This window comes from Aethina tumida, chromosome 2 (assembly GCF_024364675.1).
Source record: "Aethina tumida isolate Nest 87 chromosome 2, icAetTumi1.1, whole genome shotgun sequence".
Lineage (NCBI taxonomy): Eukaryota > Metazoa > Arthropoda > Insecta > Coleoptera > Nitidulidae > Aethina > Aethina tumida.
This window is the reverse complement of record NC_065436.1, coordinates 28,671,861-28,696,048: the sequence shown is the minus strand read 5'-3', so window position 1 is coordinate 28,696,048 and position 24,188 is coordinate 28,671,861. Positions and strand designations below refer to the sequence as shown.

At 29.4% G+C, this 24,188-nt stretch overlaps 1 protein-coding gene across 1 annotated transcript in view; it reads left to right on the top strand.

Moving 5' to 3' along the window:
- The first annotated feature begins 6,854 nt into the window (after window positions 1–6,854).
- The window catches only part of LOC109599255 (discoidin domain-containing receptor 2), a 120,269-nt gene continuing 102,935 nt past the window's right edge, over window positions 6,855–24,188 (top strand). Inside the window, exon 1 of the mRNA XM_020015210.2 lies at window positions 6,855–6,953. Within this exon, the coding sequence (XP_019870769.2) occupies window positions 6,860–6,953 (94 nt within the window). The 5' untranslated portion in view covers window positions 6,855–6,859. The remainder of the gene's footprint in view (window positions 6,954–24,188) is intronic.

Here is a 24,188-nt window from a genome sequence, read left to right as displayed (position 1 = left end):
TGATCCAAACAAATTACCCAGTCCGTGAGTTTTAAGTAAATAAATCAAAGTTAATTACCATAATTAAAGCAATCGACGGCACTGGGACTTTCAAAGGATCGCCACCCACCTTTCACTAATTTGAATGTTAAATGGCTTATTTAAAAACAGAAAAGGCGTTAACGACCAAACGGTGCCGAAACGGGCTCTTTATTCTGGTCCGTTTTTCCCCGGCACACACAAAACTATTGTGTACATATTATTGCGTTTCGGCCGAACGCCAAGGAACTCCGGGGTCGAACCGAAAGTTTTATTCCGGCACACCCCCCCGTCGGTCTTCTTTTTGCGGCGTTTTTGCCCTTTGTAAATCACATCCAACAGAAATGGCATATAGAAAGCAATTCCATTAATTTTCCCTTTATTTCTGTCTCTTTTTCGGGAACCGCTTTCGCAGTGACGGGAACGTGAACACCTGGCGTCTGCATTATGTAGTCGCCGGATACTTACACCTCACTCCGGGCACCCTGTCTGTTCCCGTCGTCTTGTTTTGCGGGGCGGGTTTGGAAGCCAGATAGTCGGCTACACCTCCGCAACTTTTACACGACGCAGATAATAACTTAAGTAACCAATTTAATCTCGCGCCACGCTCACAACTTAAATGAGTTTGTCTGCGACCGGCGAACATTTATTGATGCGCGTTCAAAGACGTTATTAATCGCATCCGTCGCAAATGCTTAATCCGAACGTTTTCAATTCGCTGCCCGGTCTATTTATAAAAATTGCTAAAAACACGAAGAATCGCGAACGAAAGCGTGCGGCGAGGGCATTAAAGTTTACGGACCACGTATTATTGGTAACACTGTACAAATTAATTTGGGTTTCGTGGCGGTGAAACGAGGCTATATTTAAAATTATTATTTACAGCCCGCCGAAGTGGCTATTAACGTGCAATATTTGAATAAAATAAACATAAACGAAATCAATAACGGGACTTGTAACATTTTTATGGTGGCAAATTTGTTTTGATAACATTTAAACGTATGACAAGTTTTAGTGGTTATAACGATTTAATCACGTTTTTCATAAAGTTGTGTGTTTATTTAACTCAGCCATTGCCTTTATTACAGTTCTGTTCATTACATTTAATATTTATTCGCATAGCATTCAAAAATTGCAAAATTAATAAAAAAAGAGTCCAATAGATGACTGTTAATTGTAGTTTTTCCAGTTTCCCAACGATTTTTATTTCAGGTTTGATTAATAATTACGATTTAATTACTTTTTTTTACGAAATTATATGTTTGTTTAACTCGTATTGTCGTTCAGCTATTGTCACTTTCATGTACATACAATAGTTATCGATATTCATTGTGTAATAGTTTTATCATTAATATAAAACCTTTCAAATAAATTAGCGCAATTTAATTATTAACTATCCAGCATAATAACAATAATAATTATTATTTATTTCATATATATTAATTAAGTTTTAATATAGTAATATACCAAATAAATTCATGTTTTCAATATTAGTTACAGAAATAATTATTGACATTTTTAATGTTTAAAAATATAACACAACTATAAACATCATGATAATCAAAATTTGTAGGTTATCAAGAAAGTTACTGCGCTTTTTAATCTTAAAAATTAAATCACAAATCTCAGCTTTAATAAAACATAATTAATCAAAATAAGAGCCCTTTGACAAATACATTTTTTGCCAACAAGAAACAAGTTTTTTTATACCAGTTGAGTAGAACTCTGGGATTCACGAAGCGAAGAAGTCGTTGATAGCATTTTGGACATCATTTTGATTTTTAAAGCATTTTCCGTGAGAAAATTTTTAAATAAGTGGAAATCAGTTGTCGAAAAATCTGGTGAGTATGCTGGATGAGGCAGACTTTCATAGTCCAGTTGGTTCAACTTCAACAGCTAGTATTGTCATGAAGAAGTATTTGCTTCTTTCTGCTGAGCACACACACAGCAATATATGGTACATTTCGCCAATTGTGAATAAAATATTGTACGAATTTGCTTCTATCCATATGTTACTTTATTTAAAGTCCTGAATCAGTGGCAAAATGATATCAAATAAAAAGTTATTAAATATTCAGATAGAACGAAATGCTTTAAAACAGTATATCACCTAAAAGCATCACATATCAAACATTCGTTACTAAGAAAGCCAATAACAAAAAACGCAATAACTTTCTGGATAATCTAATAAATTCAAAAGTTTTGTTTTCAGAGTTAAACTGTTATTAAGTAGAAAATTAAATAAAAACGAAAGTATATAATAGTCACGCAGATTTATTTCTGGACTATATGATGGATAAAGTAGAACTATTTTACTTTTTGAATTTTTTGTTTCTTTTATGCAACATGTGGTCTTATGTCCTCATAAGGAGGCAGACCTTTTCCATTGACTAAAAAAGCTTATCTTTGTGTTTGTTTTTTATGAACCTAAGACACCCTTAATTTATGTGGAATCCATTTGCCCAATTTTTTAAGAAAATTTGATGGCCAAACTCTAATTTAATGTTTGATTTATTCAATTTGTATCAATGAAAATATATTAACTCTAAACAAATTTTGTGACATGCCTGTAATATAATATTCAGCTTCATTTAAATTTATTTACTACCTTATATACACCCTTCACAATATAAACTTCCATGAGTGCAATAAATACGTAAAATTTATACCTTTCAAAAAGAAAATTATCTTTTAAATTGAAAAATAACGGTTGTATTAAGAAATAGTGGCGGGATGTGCGACTAACAGGAGGGAAAAATTTATAACGACATAAACTACGGAACTATCTGCCTGACACATTTCAGATAACTGAGTTTAAAAGTAAAACATAGGATAACAATATATTTTATCCCGAATAGGTTACTGGAATACCAAATGAATGCCAAACTATAAATTATTGCCTCCATCCGAATAAATTCTTATCCAATTTAAATATTGACTAGCTGAATAAATGTGAGCACGTTTTTTATTGTAGATGTCTTTCCATTATGGATATGGATAAAGTATTTACATCCGATTAGGTTGGTGTGCCCCTAATTGATTTGAATAAAATTGTTTATGGATCTATGTGATTTTCGATATTTTATGTAAATTGGCTTCGGTCTAAAAACAAATTCATTGTATCGGCATAATAGGAACGGTAAATTTGTGATGAATAAACGAGTTTTCACGTTGAATTGAAATGAAATAATTTAATGAGCCAGGTATTTAAAATACATATAATTTTCAGTAGATTTCATTCATCCTTAAATTTGAATAATGCGGTTCGCAACTCAAAAGCAATTAACATTTTCACATGGAAATATGATAAAATTCTTCTTGTTTTATTCCTGTTTTTATTTGTACACGTCCGTTTATTATGCTGTTTGTGTGTTTTAATGTTAGTGCAAAATATAATAAAACATGTAACCTAGTTATACCGAGATAATTGCCTGATATATTATATGTGAGTATTTGAAAAATGCTTTTTATCAAACAACGGAAAAGCCCCGTTGAAAAACTGCCCGTTCTAATTAGTTAAATTATTTATTAAAGTCTTTTAAGTGGGTAATTTGCCAGGAAAAAAAACAGACGATATATTATCTATTCATAATTAAACAAGGTAACACGGTTTAAAGTGTTAAAAACTCCTAATTGCGAGATAAAAGGTGAATGATGGTCTCCATGGATTATCACGTTTTTTTTTTGGATAATTTTCGTTTTCACCTTCATTAACTGGTCTGGAATAAAAAATTGTCTTAATAGGTTTTTACTGAATTAGCGATAATTAAAGGATATTTATTGGATATAAAATAAGATTTTTGGGGTTTTTACATTTTAACCATTTTATATTAAATTACATTGATCGACAGAGAAATAGAACAGACAATCCCAAAGGTCTTCTAGATCGTAATCGACTAGCCACAAACAAACTTAAACAAGTAATTTCATCAGTGATTTTATTATAGTATTATCAAATTTATAAATATACTTTATTTAAATTTTCTTCATTATTGAACCTATTCTATTTGCTCCCAAATTTTAACCATCTATTTTGGAAACATCTTCAGATATTCAGATATTTCTCCACGTGGCTCTTATTTAATTTTGTTATTGTCCAATTTTTTCCGTAATAAAGGTTTAATTCTGAAGAGGAGATAAAAACAGTGGTTGATATTTCTTTCTGTTCCAAGAACCCAGAATATTTTTCCCTTGGCATGAATTCGCTTATAAAATGGCAATATATTGTTGATTAAAAGTTATTTTATATTAAAATTAAATATTAAAGACGTAAACTACTTTTTCCGATATCTAATACTTTGATGCAATTGATAGCAATCCCTTAACTGGATTTGAATTTGATTTTAAACGTTACCAGATCTGTTCCTGGTTCTTTTAATACATTTGTAAAATGGAAACTCCATTAGGTAATTGAAAGAATCTATTTTGAATCTTTTTAATTATCGGAAGCAGAAAAGATGAGGAGGGATAACCGAATTTACATTTCACTTTGCACAACCCCATTTAATATCAAACCACTATTATATCTATTTGGATACATTAAAAACTACAAGAAAGTGTCTTCGGAAAACGAATGCAAACAAAATAAATCGTCAGTCGTTCGATTCATGTAATGCGCTCAATTCTGTTGTAATCCGTGTATAAATCCCTGCCGAATGTCTCAATATAGAATGCGTAGGCACTATTTGGGGGTGCCCCAATCCTGATAAATCAGCGAAACGTTCGGATGCAACACATGTTTGTGGAAATATTGGCGATTTTATGTCAGAAACCGTAAAGGAATTTATTTTATGGTCATGTCCGCGGATTCCACAATCGGATACAAGTGCTTACAAATGATTTTATAATGCCACCTGTTCCTATGAAATTGATTTTGGGGCCACATAAGGACCGATACAACACAAATATCGTCCTGATGCGTTCCGAATCGCAACGTTTTGCCATCGCGGCGAAAATAAATTTGCAACACGCATTGCGCATATATTATTTATGGACTGTCATTAGAGCACTTAACTCGAGATCCTCGGGCATACTTTTTTCATACATTTCGGGAGGCGATAATCATAATAAAAATAAGTTTTCGCAATGAAAGTTCACAAAAAAGTAATAAAGTCGTCCATTAACGACACTTTCGGACTCATTAACCTGCACGTCACATATGAAAGCGCCGTTTTTTATCAAAGGGGTGTCGAATTTAAGGTTGATCGTAATTAATTTTACTTATGTAGTTGAGGTCATTTTTAAAAATGAAACAACGTAATTATATATGCATTAACCGTAGACCGGCAGTTCATAAATCATGTTTTGTGGTGGAAAAAGCGTCTATAAAAAAATTACCGGCAAGGATTTGCTTTCATCCTTCCTGCATATTGAACTAATGAACGTTATTCTCAATTTCAATTTGTGCTTAGTTGGACTTGCAGTTTTTGCCGCATTGAAAAGGGAAGTAATTATTTCTTGTATTAAAAACATACGCCAGTTTTATGTTATTTTTAGTCGAATTCAACAAACAAGAGAACTTCAGAGGTTTTATGTTCTTTGCAGGGTTTTTTATAGAATTTTACAAGATGGTTTCTCCCACGAACCGACAGTATTAAATGTCTCTATGAGAACTACAGATCTTTGAAGATTTATTTCAGGAAGAAGCCTATGATATATCAGCAAAATTATTGTTTTCTTTGTATATGATTATTCAGTTGTGTATGAATGTAAAAAACCTTTTCATGCAAGTAAATGGTTGGATGGATACACATAAATGATATTGAGAAGTAAATTGCACTGGAGCATCTGTATTGAAAACCAAAGAAAAAAACAATAATCTTTCTGAGGATTTATATTAATATATTTTAGCAAATATATATATTAACTAGAGCGGATATTCTCCAAACAATAGACTTCGCTGGTATTTAAATAAGATGTTTAACAAGAAGTTTTCATCCACCAATTCAACTATATTAAACCTCTCTATAAGAACTATTGTTTGATCCTCGAGATTTATTTCAAGAAGCATATTAGCAACTTTATTGTCATTTTTAGATTTTGGCTCTTCAGTAATGTTGAACCTTTACATAAACATAGAGAGTTGTACACTCATAAATGACATTGATAAGGAAATTGTACTATACCAGCCATATTAAAAAACAGAGATGAAACAAAAGTCTTCTACCTCTGAATTAATCTTCAAACATTTTAACAAATAAATATATTGACTAGAGCAGATTTTTTCAAATTTTCGAAATAGATTTTGCTAATGTTAAAACAAGGATTTTTACAAGATGGTTTCAACCATCAACAACATTAAACAACCTCTCTTTGAAAACTACACTGTTTAGTTTTTGAAGTCTATGATACATTAGTAACATTATTGTCATCTTCTTCAATCATGTAAGAATATTGTACACACACAAATAATAATAAATTGTATTGAAAATACCATATTAAAAATGATGAAACAACGGCCTTCTTCCTATAGATTAATGTTCAAACATTTTAACAAATAAATATGATGACTGCAGAGGTTTTTTAAAATTTAAAAGCCTTTGTTGGTGTTTAAACGAGAATCTGTGCTGTCCTTTTAGTCCTCCACACATTTGAACGGTTGTGTTTATGTTAATCCCGTCCGCCAACAAAAACAAAACCCAAAGCAAATATTATTTTGCCGAAACACGGGGGCCAAATATCCGAGTGTGGGCTTAACATAATAATTGTCCACTGGCTGTGCGTTTCGTAGGAGTGTATCCATCGGGGATATTCCCCCGGGTACATAGGTCCTGGCGGATTCACACTGATTGACATGCCCCATGCTTTGTTCCAGGTCCATGTGACTTTCGCGGCGTTCAACATGTGGAATCCTGACAGCGGGACCCTGAGACCACTTTTAGTTTGTATTGCTCTGCTCCTGCCCGCCATCGACATCCTCGACGCATTCGATGCCAGTGAGTATTGATTTTTAATTTTACCTATTTTAGTTCGCAATGAATGACTCTTTTTAAACTAAGGGGCGAAAGAGGCAAAAGTTATTCAAGTTTAAAGTCGATTGGAGGAAAATATTCTTCTAAAAGGTTTTCATTTAAAAATTCATCTCGAAATGGAAACTGGTAAATGAGCAACAGACTCAAGAACATTTTCTAATGAAATAAGATAAATAATTTCTTAACAAGTCCTTGACTTCATAAAGGGTCCTTTTTGCTCCACGATAATTTAAAATTGAGGTTGTGTATAGGTATGTGAATGACCGTTAGGCAACGGCCGTCAACTTGACCCACAGACCGTTGCAACGGTGGATAATATTTAATTGCGTTCTCCGGCGTAACAACGTGCTTTTTGTTTTATTCACGGCGCCCGATACAGATTCCGAATGCAAAAACCAATCTTCGCGAAAGATTACTTTTTTCTTATTGCCGACCCACTTTTATTTCTGTTTTCTCCGTTCGCCTCGAGGAAGTGGAAATAATAAGAGGAACGCCTCGAGTGTTTCTCTTTTATTAGGTCTGTAATTGTTGTGTTTTAAAAATCTGACGATCCCGCTTTATTAAATTTCGCTTAGCAATATACCGAGATTCGGATCGGCTACGTTTAAACAAACGTTGCGCCGATCATTGTCTGGCTGCCAACTATCACTGCCTCGATATTCGAAACGCCACAGACAAATTACGTTTCCGTGTTCATTACGATGAATGTGACATGGTTAATTTGGTGGAGTGATAGCGAATTCGGTGCGGCTCAACTATCTGGAACAATATCGGAGCGCAGTTCGTCAAGTCGCGAATGAATCCCGTCCCGAATTGGGCATTATATCCAGAAACAAACCATTCAAGTTCAAGGGGTTCGACTGAACCGCCGCGTGACATAATTTAATCTTACACGAGCCCGTCCCGAGGAGCGGCGCCAAGTCAAATGGAAGCGTTCGATTGTGTGAAGTGATGGCGGGGCAACGGAAACTGAACTCGACAATGGTGCGGTGTCGGGATCGGTCCAAAGGTGATTGCTGGCCCGGAATATTCAATACGGTCATTAGTCGGATTGGGTTTACATGCCCGATCACCGGCCGATTGTCAGATTGTAAATGTCATCGGTTTTCGTAGTGTAAACACTCGATTGCTGGGGATTACCTCAAAATCTCCTCAAATTCACTTATACAACAACGTAATATATACTTGTACAACATTACATTTGGATAGGACATTTTTTCATGGTGCCATCCAGATGTAATTATTGCCTCGAAGTGATGGATTAATCGATTTTCAGTTAAATTTAATGGCAAGAGGAGTGGAGTATTAAATGACCAAAAAATTGTCCAGAATTCAATATTGCCATTTCTGACACAAAAACTACACTTCTAGTAGACCAAATGTCATTAAATTTGGCACTCCCATAAAATATAATATTCCAAAAATTCTTCCAATCTATACATATAAATAAAATTGGAGTGTCTGTTTGTAATATTGAAATAACCGTTTTTTACTACATGCATATGAATATAAATACAGTACATACACCACCACATACAAAATTTTTTGTCAGTCAGTTTGTTCCGGCTAATCTCTGAAATGGCTGGACGGATTTTGACAGGACTTTTATTGGCAGGTAGCTGATGTAATAAGGAGAAACTTGGGCTACTTTTATTTTAGAAAAATTCTTTTATTTTAGAAAAATAAAGTAATGTTGCAATGTTCAAGTACTGTCCAGTACCACGCGCAGCTCACGCGCATGCTGCCATGGGACCGTCACGTCGTGCGCCTCTCGAACGAAGTCGCGGGTACAGCTGGTTAATCATAAAATTAATTTAAATTTAAAAAGAATTGTTCTTTTAATAAAATGGTTATGTCTTTTATTATTTCTTACGTTTTTAGTAATTTTTTGGGAATCCAGGAAGAATTAGAATTATTTATTTTTACTTCTTTAATGATTTTTCAGGAAATTAGTATTAGTAAAAAAATAAAAATCCATAAAGTTATTAGAGTGAAACTATGTAATTTAATCAGTAAGAATTTAATCGTATGGATTTTAATCATATAGATTTTAATTGTATGGAAATTGATCGTTTGAATTTGGTCCTATGGAAAATGATCATATGGATTTTGTTCGTATGAAATTTGATCATATGGAAAATGATCGTACGGATTTCAATCGTATGGAAAATGATCGTAGGGATTTTGATCATATGGAAAATGATCGTGTGGATTTTGATCGTACGGATTTTAATCGTATGTGGAAAATGATCATATGGATTTTGATCGTACAGATTTTAATCATATGGAAGATGATCGTATGAAATTTGATCGTACTTTTTTAGTAAATTTTTACGGTTTTCGTAACATCGTTATATTTATATAATCTGTATGTATATATATTTCTTTAAGGCTACCACTCGTAATTGTAGCAATTAATGTACCCAAGAAATGTCGAAAGTATGGCTCATTAGTATTTACTACTCATACGGGAAATTTTCTTCGAAACTAAATTGTTCGAGAGGACCGAAATTTCTTCCAATTTTGCTTTCACAAGAAATTTATTTCACAATAATTTTTCACATGAAATTTTTATAATTAAAAATTTTTTGGTCATAGAAGTGTAATAAACAGCTTGTTTAGTATATAGTTTTAAATATGGCAACACTTAGAAAAATTTTTATTCCAAAGGTCCAACTTAGTTTTCAACATGACTTACAAAATTTCAGTAATTATGTTCCAGTTCATAATTTTTAAGTAAATTATAGCACTTAACATAAACCTAACCTCGAATAATGGTTTTAAAGGGACTCCGCATTTATATAGGGCATTCGAATGAAAGGACCATTACAATAATTCTTATTATTATCGACTCCGCGGAGACCGTTTTGTGTTCAACATGCGATTCCGTCATCAGTTAAATGTTTAAAAATTGAATTTTCCAGACTCATTAAAAGAACAATGCCACAACAATGGGGCGGAAAATGGAAAACATAGTGCAATATGCGAACGGTTCAGAACGTTCCCGCCGTATTCAATCCAATCCGCCAGATAAGTCGAAACCTACCCGGTCCATTTTTCTGTGAATCAATTTATTTTGATTATGCAAGGCGAATTGCGAATTTATTACGACCATTTCACGAGAACTACACAAATATTATGGCCAGAAAAAAGTAACGAATGTGTATTAAAAAAAAACGGTTAATTTAACCAGCTTGCATTTTTTAGCAGCAATATCACATAACTTTGCCAAGGTCCCGGTAATTTACATAATGAACGTTTGGAAGTATTCTACTAAAACCGACTTTGAAGCTAATTTGTAAATTTATATTCTTTCCTTACGCTCAGCAGATTTCCAAATAACCGTCTTTGGGAGTTTTGTAAAAAAGAAATGGACCGCCAAAAACTGAAACACAAATTTTAAGCTCGACCACTAATGAAAGATGATCTGACGTCCCGACCCATAAATTAATAACTACTCAAAAATGTATATCCATTTCACAAATTCATCGTTTTAATAACATAAGAGGGAATAATACTAAAGCGGGGGGTGAATGTGGCTGTTCCTATGACAACAAAGAACACTGAGCGCTCTTTAGAATTAATTTTAAATCTGAACAATGCTGGCTGAATTCGTTCAGATTAATTAAAATTTTATTTAGCTCGACTTTTAACAATTACAACGCTCACGTCAAAAACCCTCTTGTCATATCTGTATATTGAATTGTACAAGTGCTACAAAATAATTAAAAAATAAAAATGAATGTGAGCTTAAACTGTAGCGGCTTCCGTTGTGTGTATGGAATTAATACAATGCAATCAGGTGAGTCAAATATGACCGAACGACTACAAAGGGGAGTTTAGTTCAATTAACTTCACTCGATGTCAGAATTCGAGTCCGGGGTGACGGATGAACGTATATTCTTCTCTGTTCTCATATGTGATTAAGTATTTTTTATTTCCAACATTGTTAAGTTAATCAAATATTTTTTTTATTTGTTTAAAATCATTATACTTAATTTTTTCATTAAGAACACAGATTGATTGATCATAGCTATTATGAGTATTTCCAAATAAAGAAATACTGATTTGTAAATTATTTGAAATAGGAATCATCATGATATGATGACGTATACAATATTTAATTTGATTAATATTGATTAAAGATTAATATATCACAAATTCATTCATTCGTATTAGAAAAAAAAATAAAAATCCATAAAGTTATTAAAGTGAAACTATGTACGGTCGGCGTCAGATCTGCAGTTACACCTTAAAGGCTGTATTCGCTTGCGACGACTCGCCGTGTGTGTGAGATTGGAGGGGATAGCAGTAAAAACTGTGCGAGTGTTCAATTGGTACACAGTAAATAATTTTTAGATGTGTTATTGCAACAGATTTGCATCATTAATTTTTGTCAAATTAAGAATATTGCTTGTTCACGTTATGTATTTTGAATCGAATATTATTGTCTAAAACTTTTTTATAGTTACAGTTCTTATTGTTTAATTTGTATAATAATTGTTGTCTTAATTCTAATATATTTATTCTAAAGGTATTTTACTCAATTATCATATTATATGTAGGTAATTAAGAATTATACATTGTCATTCCAAAGTTTTTACCATATCGTATTCGTATTAAAAGTTAAATGTATAATTAAAGTAAATAGATAAATTAAAAAATATGAATATATTAAACAAAACCAAATATTAGTATTAAATGTATATTTGTACAAAATATATTGTATAATAATTCTATAAATAACAACTTAAATGTAACATAATATAAAATAATTCTATAAATAACAACTAAAATGAAACATAATATATAAATACAAAATTATAAAATATCATTGGTATTGTATTAAAAAGGAGGAATCTTACATTTTAGTGTGGTTGGATGTTAAAATGATGACGTACACAATATTTAATTTGACTAATATTAATTAAAGATTAATATATCACAAATTCATTCATTCATTCATCGGCAATATCTTAGTAAAAGATAATTTTATGTCAGAAATTATATATTTTCAGGTAGTTTGATTTTATCCTACATTTTAAGATAAATTTTATATACAAAACATTAAATATTTCGAAATTTACTAGAAATATCTTATATATTAAATAAAGGCTTTATCTTTTACGACATTTATAAGACAAATTTCATAGACAAAAATATTAATTATCTCAAAATTTACTTGAAATATTGTTATATCTTGTTTAAAAATAATTAGTATATCAGAATTTATATATACATCTCGAAATTGTCTATAAATATTGTTATATATTATTACAGTTTATAAATTTTTAGAAAACTTGATTTTCCCAAAGACAAATATCATTACCACAATACCACAATTTTTATATTTTATTTTTCCGACATTTATAAGATATCATAGAAAAAAAAATTAAATATCTCTAATATATATACCGTACGAAAAATGCTCTTCGTGTCTGGATGTTGTAAGAGATGGATGCACGACAAAGAGAGAAAAGTTTTGCCCGGTAGTAAGAATCCCTACTCTCAGAGACAATGCGCCGTGCTGGTGCGCGCCGGCGCACAATGTAAATTAATCTTTGCGAATGCATTTAGTAACTCTCCGTATGCGTAGGGATGTAGTTCGAGTTCTTCGGATGCTCCATTTAAATTCCGTAACTTTGTATAATTTTCAATCTGTAAAATGAAATATTTTTTGAGGGTATATCAAAAACAAAAATAAGTATTCTAAAAATAAACTACTTTTTTGAAAATAAAAATGTATCCCAAAAATTAAATAAAATATACTAAAAACAACGTCTGCGGAGACGAACCGCATGCTAAACGCAGCAAAACCAAATGATCCCCTCCAGTCAGTTCGGCCCGCCCACATAATTGCATGTATATCTTTCCTTTTTGTTTACAAAGGGGTATTGATGTTCCGTCTCAATATGCGAGTAGACACGCTCATCATTTTTGATACGGTATATATATATATATTAGTATATCACAATTTTTATATTTTTAGAAAATTCGATTTTTCTGACTTTTGTAAGACAATTATCATAGACAAAATTATTAACTATCTACAAATTTACTAGAAATATACAATACAAATATACAATTTTTATATTTTTATAAAGCTTAATTTTTTCAACATTTGTAAGACAAATATCATAGACAAAAATATTAAATATGTCGAAATTTACTGGAAATATTGTTATTTCTTATTTAAAGATAATTAGTACATCGCAATTTTTATATGTCTAGAAAGTTAGATTTTTCCAACATTTGTAAATTAAATATCATAGACAAAAATATTACCTCGAAATTTACGTGATTTATTATTACATGTTAGTTAAAAATATTTTAATATATTACAAATTATATTTTTTGTTCTATTTCCACATTTTTAAGACAAATTTCATAAACGAAATTAATAAATTTCTGCAATTTACAAGAAATAGTAAGGAAGATTTTGCTATTAGCAAAGAATAAGTAATTACATTTTTTTGGAAATTAATTAAATGTCAATTTTGTTAGATATTTCAGAATCTGTAAGAGACATAAAAATGCAGTTTGGGACAATCAATGTATTATAAAAATTGATCTCCTGAGGCTTAAATCACTTCTGCTCAGAAAATATTAGTGAGAGGGAAAATAAACCAGTTTATGCTCTCTCTACAATTTTCTATTAATATTATACATCAAATATGATATTTTAAATAATAAATCAATTTATTTATTTAATTTTCAATATAATATGGCAAATATAATGGATATATTATTATTAATAATACATTTAATATATTTATAGACACGTCTTTAATTACATATGCATGTGAATATTATTTACAGTTGAAAATCTAAATAAAAAATAATGGGATTCAATAAAATATTATTTTCAAAAAATATTTTTGTACAAACTAATTAGCCATAGTACGCCTTAATCGATTATCAAAAATAAAGGTATCTTTTCCTTAATTTAAAGGTTTTTCTTTTGGACGATCAAAGTGAGATTAGTTGGTTCCGCCTCATACATCTCCAAATTCGCCGCGCTTAAAAACTTCCCGCTAAGTAAAGAAGCTTAACCGCAATTTATGTAGTATCCCGAAAATCAATAACGAAACTGAAACAAACTAAAACCATTCATTGTCATTCCGGTAATACCGTGCCACTGGATAGATGAAAAACGCCGCTGTCTTAACCTTTAATGGGAATGAGTGAAAAGTTGGAAGACTGTCGTGAGAAGCCTCGGGGAGCGGTAACAGCGAGGAATGAAAAAAAAGGCCTGAAAACGGGGAACCGGCAGAACGTCCTCGAAACGCCAATAAAACCTGCATGTACACTGTGTGTCACGCCGCCAAGTGGCGCTCAGACCGCCGCGTCGCGACGCTGCACTTGTCGAGTCGACTTGATGGGCCGTGAAGACGTTCACGTGAATGGGTAATTTTTAAATTTGCTTAAATGACGCCGCCGGAAGGCAACACGGCTCACTTTGGACCTGTCAGCGGCGACAAGTAGACAACGCGATTTACTCCCCGGAATTTCGTTTACGGGTTATTATGCTGAAAAACCGACAGGAGTTTAGCACTCTTAAATCCTTCCGCAAATTGAGCAATAATTTTATTAATAACCCTTTTCTCAGTCTTACACTGCACAGTTTTTTAAAAAATATTAAAAATTCAAATATATATTTTAATAAATTAATTTTACAATTAAACTTTTATATTAAAATTAACTAGATTATAAAGTTAATTTCTAATACCTTTGTAATTAATAATTTAATAATAATTAATAATTCTTCAACTATGCATATATATGTACAATAATTATAAATGAATATTTTTACTTTTAAATTTTAAATAAAAAGAATAAAATATTATTAAAATACTTTCATAAATATATATGTATAATATTTATAAATGAATGTTTTTTGTATCAAACATTGCGTCATAAAGAAATATGGTGAAACCTTATTTAAGTAACATTATACCCACAAATTTAATAAACTTGAAATAAATATAATAAAAATATCTATTTTAATTTTAAAAGATTTATTATAAACATTTGAATACTAACTGTATTGTATAAAGTAAACAAAAACTATCATATACAAAAATTACATAAAAAATAAATGTATACAAAGATACAAATTTAATTCATGAACATTCTTAAAATATTAAAAAAATATGAATTTTTAATGTATAAAAATATGATAAAAGCTCATGAAATTGTAATTAGAAATTTAATTTTTTAAATAATATTTGATTAATTGCACTTCATTCGGGATTCGATTAATTCAAAATTTAATTTTAAAGGATTTATTTCAGACATTACGTGTATTGTGTAATTTAAATAATGGAAAGTAAATAAAAAATTAATTTGCAGACGATCAGCAATTAATTGTTGTAATTTAGAAACTTAGAAATTTATTTACGATTAGGAAAAATTCAAAATTTTCTAACAAAATATTATTAAAATTTGTTAGGCATATTTTTAGTATTAAACACAATGATGTTTCAAAAATATCGCGAAACCAGATTTAAGTAAAATCCTATCAAGTATTAAAAAATTAATAAAAAATGAATTTATAAAAGCAAAATGTAAAATATACAGACAACAAAAAATCTGCGATTTATTAAAATATATATTTTATATGTTCAATATTTAATTAAAACCGGAATAAATTTTTATAACTTTGAATGATTGAAAGTTACACAAATTAAAAATTTTATACTGATTATAAACATTCCAATTAAAATCATACCTTTATGTGATATTGGTTTAGTAACTATTTTTAATAAATAATAAATAATATATTTTTTTATATATAATTATAATTCGCTAAATTTATTATGATAATAAACTAATGGACTGTATGAATACCACTAAAATTATAATAATATATTTAAATAGTATTTTTTATATATTAATTTTTATTTTAAAAATATATTTTTAATTATTCATTATTCTCATATTTTTTTTAATTTTTCATTATTTTTTAACAATTTTAAAAATGTTATTTAAAAGTAATACTATTTCAAATATTTTCTATTTTCAAATTATTAGATAATTTAATGAAATATATACAGTGAGGTCAGTAATACAGTAATATAAATAGATCCAACAATTCAGATGTAAGCAAGACTATAAAACCCCTGTTGTGTAAATATTTTTGATTTGAGACAAAAAATAACAAATAGAAAATAAAAATACCTCTCAAATTTTAATAAAAAGTTGGTGATGATATGATAAGTTTTATAATATATATCACTTGAGGTGATTAAAACTAATATTTTTAGTCAAATAGTAAAAAATATTATTATTTGGGCTCAATACTTAAGCATAGAAATGAACATTATAATATAATGGTATTATTTACCTTATTTTTGAATAAATAATACTAAATAAATAAATATTTAACCGGAATGACACGATACCATTTAAGTATAAAGTATGTTGGAGTATATTTCCATTCAAATGTTATTGAGGGAGACTATTATAATAATAAAAAACCACAAATCATAATATTTCACGAATAAATTTAGTCATATTTAGTCACAAAAATAAAATTCACAACAGTGAATTACTGAAAATTTATCCTTCAATAAACCTGATATGTATTTATGCACCAAAATATGAGTGAGATCGTTGCAAACTGTTTAATAAATTCGCATACCAAATTTATTTCCGTAACTAGAAATGTAAATCAAAATGTTTGATTAAACATATTTATTAAATAGTGGCGGCATTCAACTGAACAGCGGTAATACAAATTATTATCAGGTTCCAATAATTCCATACGTTGCCATTAAACATCAAACAAATTGTGTGTTGTGTGTGTATATACCGTTGCGAAATCCATTTAAACGAAACGCAAGTTATGAAATTAAATATTGTTAGCTATTTAAACCTGAAAAAAAATGCGTTGATAACACGGCATTCCGTCCGGGGGAAATGAATTGTCTCGGGGCATTCCTTCCGCCGTTATTATTTTTAAATCATGATAATTTGAATCTCGCATGTCTCCCTTTAGGAAAACGTATTACACTAATTGGAACGTACATTTATTTTTTTTTTTTGTCATAAGATACGGAATTTTCAACCGAATATTAATTTAGCCCGTTTTTTGACACTGACACACGTTATTGTTTTTCTCCTTTTGGTCGCGATTTTTGCGCAACGACCGTCGATTGAAAACGTAATTTGTTTTAGAAGCTAATCATGACACGGCACGCCATAAAACCCCTTATCGGGCCGGAATCTGTTTCATTTAAATTTTGTTCTCGGTTCTAGTTGACCTATATCGAACAAAAAAGGACTTAAATGACTTTTAAATTAGACCGAGATTATATCCATTGAAAATTATTAAAAAAAATGTTAAAACATCACATGTTCGTCGTGCTGGAAAATGTAATAAACACAATCGTAACTAACGAAGCGCAATGCAAACGAACACGTTTTTTATGTTGGTGATTGCAGGGATTTTACGCAAGATTTAAATCGAATTCAATTAAAAATGTCATTAACGTTTTGCATTCAAAATTAGACATGTTATTTTTATAAAAATGTGTAGAATGGTAAACCATCGACATATGGATACGATTTCAAACGTTGTTTTATCTATACTCCATTCAAACTAAGTACGCAGTAACATAAAGACATTTAGTTGCGTGATAAGCACGTGATAATAGGTAACGGGTAGATAACATGCTTTTATTGGTCAGTTTGAAAGAATTGGCTCATGTTGATACTTACTTCATTCTACTCTCCATACCTTATGTGAATACACTATAGAGAGTAGTAGTTGCTGTATCTGGCCATTTATATTTGATTTACATTAGAGAGATAAAGAATTATATTATTTGTTAACGTTACAAAAATATGAGTTAATAAAATTAGTTAGCAATAAAATCAGAACAGTGATGTAACATATTTATTCTTCCTATTAAATTGTTATATTGTTGTACTAAATTAATTGTTTTTGTGTAGTTTTTTAATTATTTCAATTTGTTGATTGGTGCTTTTTATTTCTTTCAATCACTAATATAAGAAGGAGGCGTCAAGGGTTTTGTCAATTAGTTATTATTTGTACATAATTCTACATTTTCCATTTCACTGTAAGTGAATAGCGGTGTGACCGTTATTTACTTTACTCCGTGCCTTGTGTAAAGTTTAAAGTTTTTATTTAGTATTTTTTATTTATTTCAATTTATTAATTGGTACAGTTAATTTCTTTCGTAGAATCAAAGAGACTATCAATTAATGTAGTAAGAGGATTTCAGCAATTAATTCCATTTGAACAGGGTTGAATTATCAGTTTTAAGAGAAAAACTTCCAGAAGAGTAAATTGTCTTTATCTACGAGGGTGGACTGTTTCCATCCCTTGGTCTATAGAAAAGTAAGGTGGTCGGACCAGTGGTAGAGGTACTAACATAAATAAAGACAAAATGTATAACTGTTGACTTCAAACCTTCATCTACTAATTGAATAAGAGCTCTTTGATATATAAACCTGTGGTCAATATTACAATTTGGTTCTTCCATTCCCTATCGAAAATCAGCTGATGATATCATCAAATGAATTCCGATGGTGAATGGGATAGTCATTTTTGAACGAATGAACGTTGACAAAAAATGAGAATATCTCGAAAACAAAGACATAATCCACCATATTTTATAGAAGGGCAAGTAGCTCAAAGAGTAATGAGGTCCTCCCGTGTATTTTTATAAAAGGAGCTATGAACACTTGTATAAGATCCATACATACTTGTTTCATATTGCTGGAGTTCAACTGGGATGTTTAGTACAAACTCATGTTGCAGGCTTGCCTTGGTCACTGTTTCTTTCTGATTTATCTCCATTTGATGTGTGGCAAATAAAAAGGATAATAACATCAATGTTTCTTCTCTTTTCCTCCTAAATACCATTATGTCTATACATCAATATTTATTTTTCTAATATTGACGTCCCTACCCAAATTACATGGCAGTAATTTACCATTACCATCACTATTTTGTTCTCCTAACTAAAGAAAACTTTAACAATGTTTGCACATAAATATTTATCCGAAAGTTTTGTTTATATTGTGAATCACAACTTGCGATTCTTCGTTCATTGCGGGAGTGATTCGCAACTAGTGCAGTAAGTAGCCGGATTACATTATTACAATGTCGCCGGTACGATGTGTTATTTATGAGCCGACGGATATAATGTTAAAAGCATATACGTGTATTTGAAATCTTTGATAATCCGTGGTGTTGCACATACACACGTGCCCTTATTGGCGACGTATCAACACTTGTATAATTGGGGTTGGCCTCCCCTAAGCAGGATCCATTAATTGCTAACGAATCGGGATCAGATTAATACGTTTCCAGATACGGGCATGTCGATTCGCGTGTTTTGCATATTTATGCTTAATTTAAGGCGTATAAATCTGCGCGACGGTAAACTACGCGTCCATGATTAATGTATCTGATGATCTGGTACGATTGTGCCGGTAAATAATCGCGTCTTAATTCAAATTTATATAACAACGCAGCGATATTATACGCAGTGCTTAATATAAATCAGTATTTCCGTATTAATCATTTTCTTGTTTCGTTTTGCATTCACACAAACACAAATATGTATATTATTCGGTCTAGTCTATGATATGAGTGTAATGAATATTATAAAATCCGAATAAAACGACTTGTTTTCGGTCAACACACATTAATTTAAAATTGCATGAAATACATGAATAATAATGAAAATTATTGTTTCGTACATGCAGTATAACTATACATTTCAGCCTTTCATTAATTTGACATTAAAGTGTCTCTAATTAACGATAATGAGAGTTTATAAATTATATTGGCAATAAAATAAAATTTAATATTATGATCATATTAATATTCTATAATATTAAATTAATAGGTGTTTGTTTAGTTTAACTATATTTTAATCATGATTAATTGGATTTATGGCGCTTTTATCGAACATTATTAAAAATAATTGATATTAACGATTGAATTAATATTTTTGGATGTACACTAAATATACTTCATTATTAATTAAGAGAGATTTAAAAATAATATTTCAATTAAAGCATTTCAACATATTCGATATTAAAATTTTATTTAATTATTCTATTGAGCTCAATAGTATTTACACGTATACATAACTTTTTTGATTAAAAGCATTTCCATATTAATAATAATATTAATATTCCCATTTTTAATGAGCTTAAAATTTCATAAAATATAATAATTCTAAAATATTGGGAGAATAAAACTTCATAATTTAAGAAATTAGGAGAATGATTATCATAATTAAAATTATTAAAAATATTAAAAAAAAATCATTTAAAAATTTGAATTTGAAGAATTTTAAAATTCTAATTTATAAATGTTATAATAATTTTTTTTACATTTTAACGTTTCAAAACGAATATTATAAATTACTTAGGATATTTTATAAATTTAGAAAAGGAATATAATATAATTGATTATACAAAATATTGTGAAATTTTAATTTTCCTAAATACGTGTTAATTAATTAAAATATATTCAAATTAATAATTTGATGAAAATTAGATAAAAAATTAATATTTAACATATTTACCTTCAAAAAATATTAAAAAATTAAAAACACTAAATAGATTTTAAGAATTTTCTTACAACTTTCTTGTATTTATAAAAATATTTAATACATTTATTGGTACTGAATTTACAGATCACATAACTTCTAGAATATTGGAAATATAAAAAATATTTGCTAGATTTTAAATATAAAAATGATTATGATCATAATTATCAAAGATAAATTGACAAACAGTTTTAAAATAACAAAAGATTTTTAAATAAATATTAGAACATTTTTATTTAAATATATTTATTGAAAATAATAATTTTATTTCTGAAGTTTTAATTAAATTAAATTAAATTAAATTAAATTAAATTTTAATTAAGTAATTTTATTGTTAATTAATTAAAATATTTTTAAATTAATAATTTGATAAAACTTCCTTATTTATAATATTATTTAAATATACTCATTTTTTATAAATTCACACATGACATCTCCAGATTATAGGAAATATTAAATTTCGAAAATGGTAATTGTCAAATATAATTTAAAAGTCATTTAAAAATAATATAAGATTTTTAAATAAATTTTAGAAATTGTTAATTCAAATAGTTTTAAATACTTTTCAACATTGAAGATAACGTTTATATTATTTGTGCATTATTTAAATTGATATCTATAAATTAATTTAATATATAAATTTTGAAATCAATAATTTCATAAAAATTAGAATGTAAATAAGTATTTCACGTATTTACATTCATAGAATGTTATAAAATTACGTATACTAAATACGTACGTATAATATTATATAATAAAATATAATTTAAAAAATCATTTTAACATATTTTTTTTCAAATTTTGATTTAAAAATTTACATATAATTATTCAAAATAATAATAATTTTATTTCAATATTTTAATATTTGAATTTATTGATATAAAATACAAATTTATATTTTTCAATTAATTGAAATATATTAACATTAATAATTTTATGGAAATTATAGAAAAAATACTACAAGTATTTTCTTTCTTAAAGTATAGAAAATTTCCATATTAATAATATTATTGAATATTAATAAAATTTCACACAATATACTATTTTTAAAATATTAAAAAAAAAACAAAAAAATTAATATTAAATTTTTTAAAATTCGAAAATGATTAATGATAATTAAAAAATATTTAAAATTAATATAAACAGATTTGTTTAAAATGTATGAATGTCCAATGTCAAAATAATATTTTTGTTATTTAATTCAATTAAACCAATAAAATTACGAAATAGATATTATGAATTTTAAAAATAATGTTAATATTATTATGTTATACGTTGATGAGAAAAATATTCAGTTATTTATTAAACTTCATACAAATTAAATATGAACACATTTTAGTAATTAGAATAAAACCAATATCGGAATATTAGTAATTTGATATTTTATAAACGCATGAATAAATAATTAAAATAATAGAAATAATATTCCAATTTCAATTTTTGTAATATACTAATGAATACAATTACGTTATGAAATATTATTAATTTAAATATTATGCACATACATTTGTAATTAAAATGATATAATATTAAAGATTATAGTTTTGTTACTGTTATGAATGCTTTTAAATTATACAAAACTAAATTGATTTGAATATTTTATTATTTAAAATTTTCAGTAAATTGTAAATATTTTGAAATATTAAGCAGTTAATGCAATAAAAAAATAAATCAATATTAAATTAACATTATTTACATCATTAATTTTGATTTTAAATATGTAAATACTTGTAATAAAGTTTTTTATATAATACAATATAATTTTTCTCATTTATTCTTATTTTTTCTTTTAATTTTCCTTTTTTAACTTTCTTAAAATTTTATTAGTATGCTTCCATCTCGTGAAAGAACTCTAAATTGAATATTCCGGTAAATTGTACGCTTATTACGATATTCACCGGCCCCAAAGCGGAGGCAGAAGCTTCCATCAATTAGTTTGCGGCATCGCTTTATCGATATTAACCTTTACACCGGTCCCGATACATCTCTCTCGCCGCGGCGCCTGCTGTCCGTTATCCACCGTCCCCCCCTTTTGCAAACTGGCCCCTTGAATCATTTATAATCGCTAATTATTTGATTGATCATTTCAATGGGGGTTGTTTATTCTCGTCATCCTCCCCTATTCCTGCGCCGATTCATAAACGGCGGCTTGGGGATTAAAAGGTGGCACACGTTATTAAAGTGGGCTTGAGGTTTAATCATTTTGGGAATTATGTGATTATTGTTAAATAATATAGTTAGCACGCATAAAGTAAATTAAGAGACACTGTGAAATTGGATTAATAGAAAAACACAGTGATTTCAAGTATTTAAATTAAAATTCTCGTGAACTCAATTAAAATAGCGTTGATCCTGTGGAATGTAACAAGGTAAGTATTTAAAGGGAAGTATTTAATTTGTCGATGATTCAGTTTCGAGGTGTGGGATTTCAGTGAGAGGGGCAGAGGTTGCGACATGCAGGACCGGCCTGAAATATTTATGAGCGGCATTAATACAGTAATGTGACACGGCGACCACCTGCGACCGCCGTTAATTGACTGCCCCTAATCGCTTCGCAACCGTGCGAAAATCGTGATTAATCTTCCGCCGGGATTATGCATTCGCAAATTTTTAACGGCTTCAAATTGCGAAAGAACAAAGAGGTGGCTGACGGTAGGTGGAAGGCGGCGGTGGACAATTAACCCGGACGATGGGGGGAGGCATGTGTATCGCATGTTCCGATCGGCGTCATCGGGGGCCGGACGAACATGATGTCGGGCGCAGTTATGGCAGTTATAGAAGGAAACGATAGCATTTTTAATGTCTCGATAGGACACGAATCCAGTATAAATGCGCACGGAACATGGCACTGTCACATAAAACATTGCACCCCTGTGATTATACACGGACGGCGGATGTTTTAATGGCGCAATATTATGAAAAACTGCCGCGCTCGCAGTTTTCGCCGATGGAAAAGGCCAGAATCCGCATAAATGCGGCCTTGGTGCAATTCGCACCACTATTTATTTTGCTTATCGCAATATTGTAAGCCAGAATTGGCGACCCGACATTAACATCCGAACATCCGATCCGGTGCCGTTCTATATTGCCGTTCACGTGATACATTGCCAAATTTTAATTAAATGCTTCTGTTTTTTTTTTTTTTCATTTTTTGATCGTTTATTTCTTCACTTGCCAACAAACATTTAAAAAAAATCAAACTAACAGTATTAAATAAATGATGAAAGCTGTAAAATTATTTGATACATTTAAAATGTGACAAAATTTAATAAATCATCAATTTTAACTTTAACGAATAAAGACAGGGTGTTTGATGCAAAAATTATTGGTTACATGGTCTGTAAATATTTGAAATTTTTGAAGTATTTAATTACTCTTAAACATAAGTAATATAAATTCGTTATTAGAAAGCCTTATATATTAATTATCCTTCGGAAATTCCATTTCAACCTCTGACATCTGACAAACAAATTGTGGCACCACAACTAATTTTTCTTCAACACTGAAATGCGTCCCTACAAGCTTATTATAAGGTTAAAATGGCACGTTCACATCTTCATAACTTCATCAGATGTTTCCAATTTCAACTTTATGACGTTGAAGT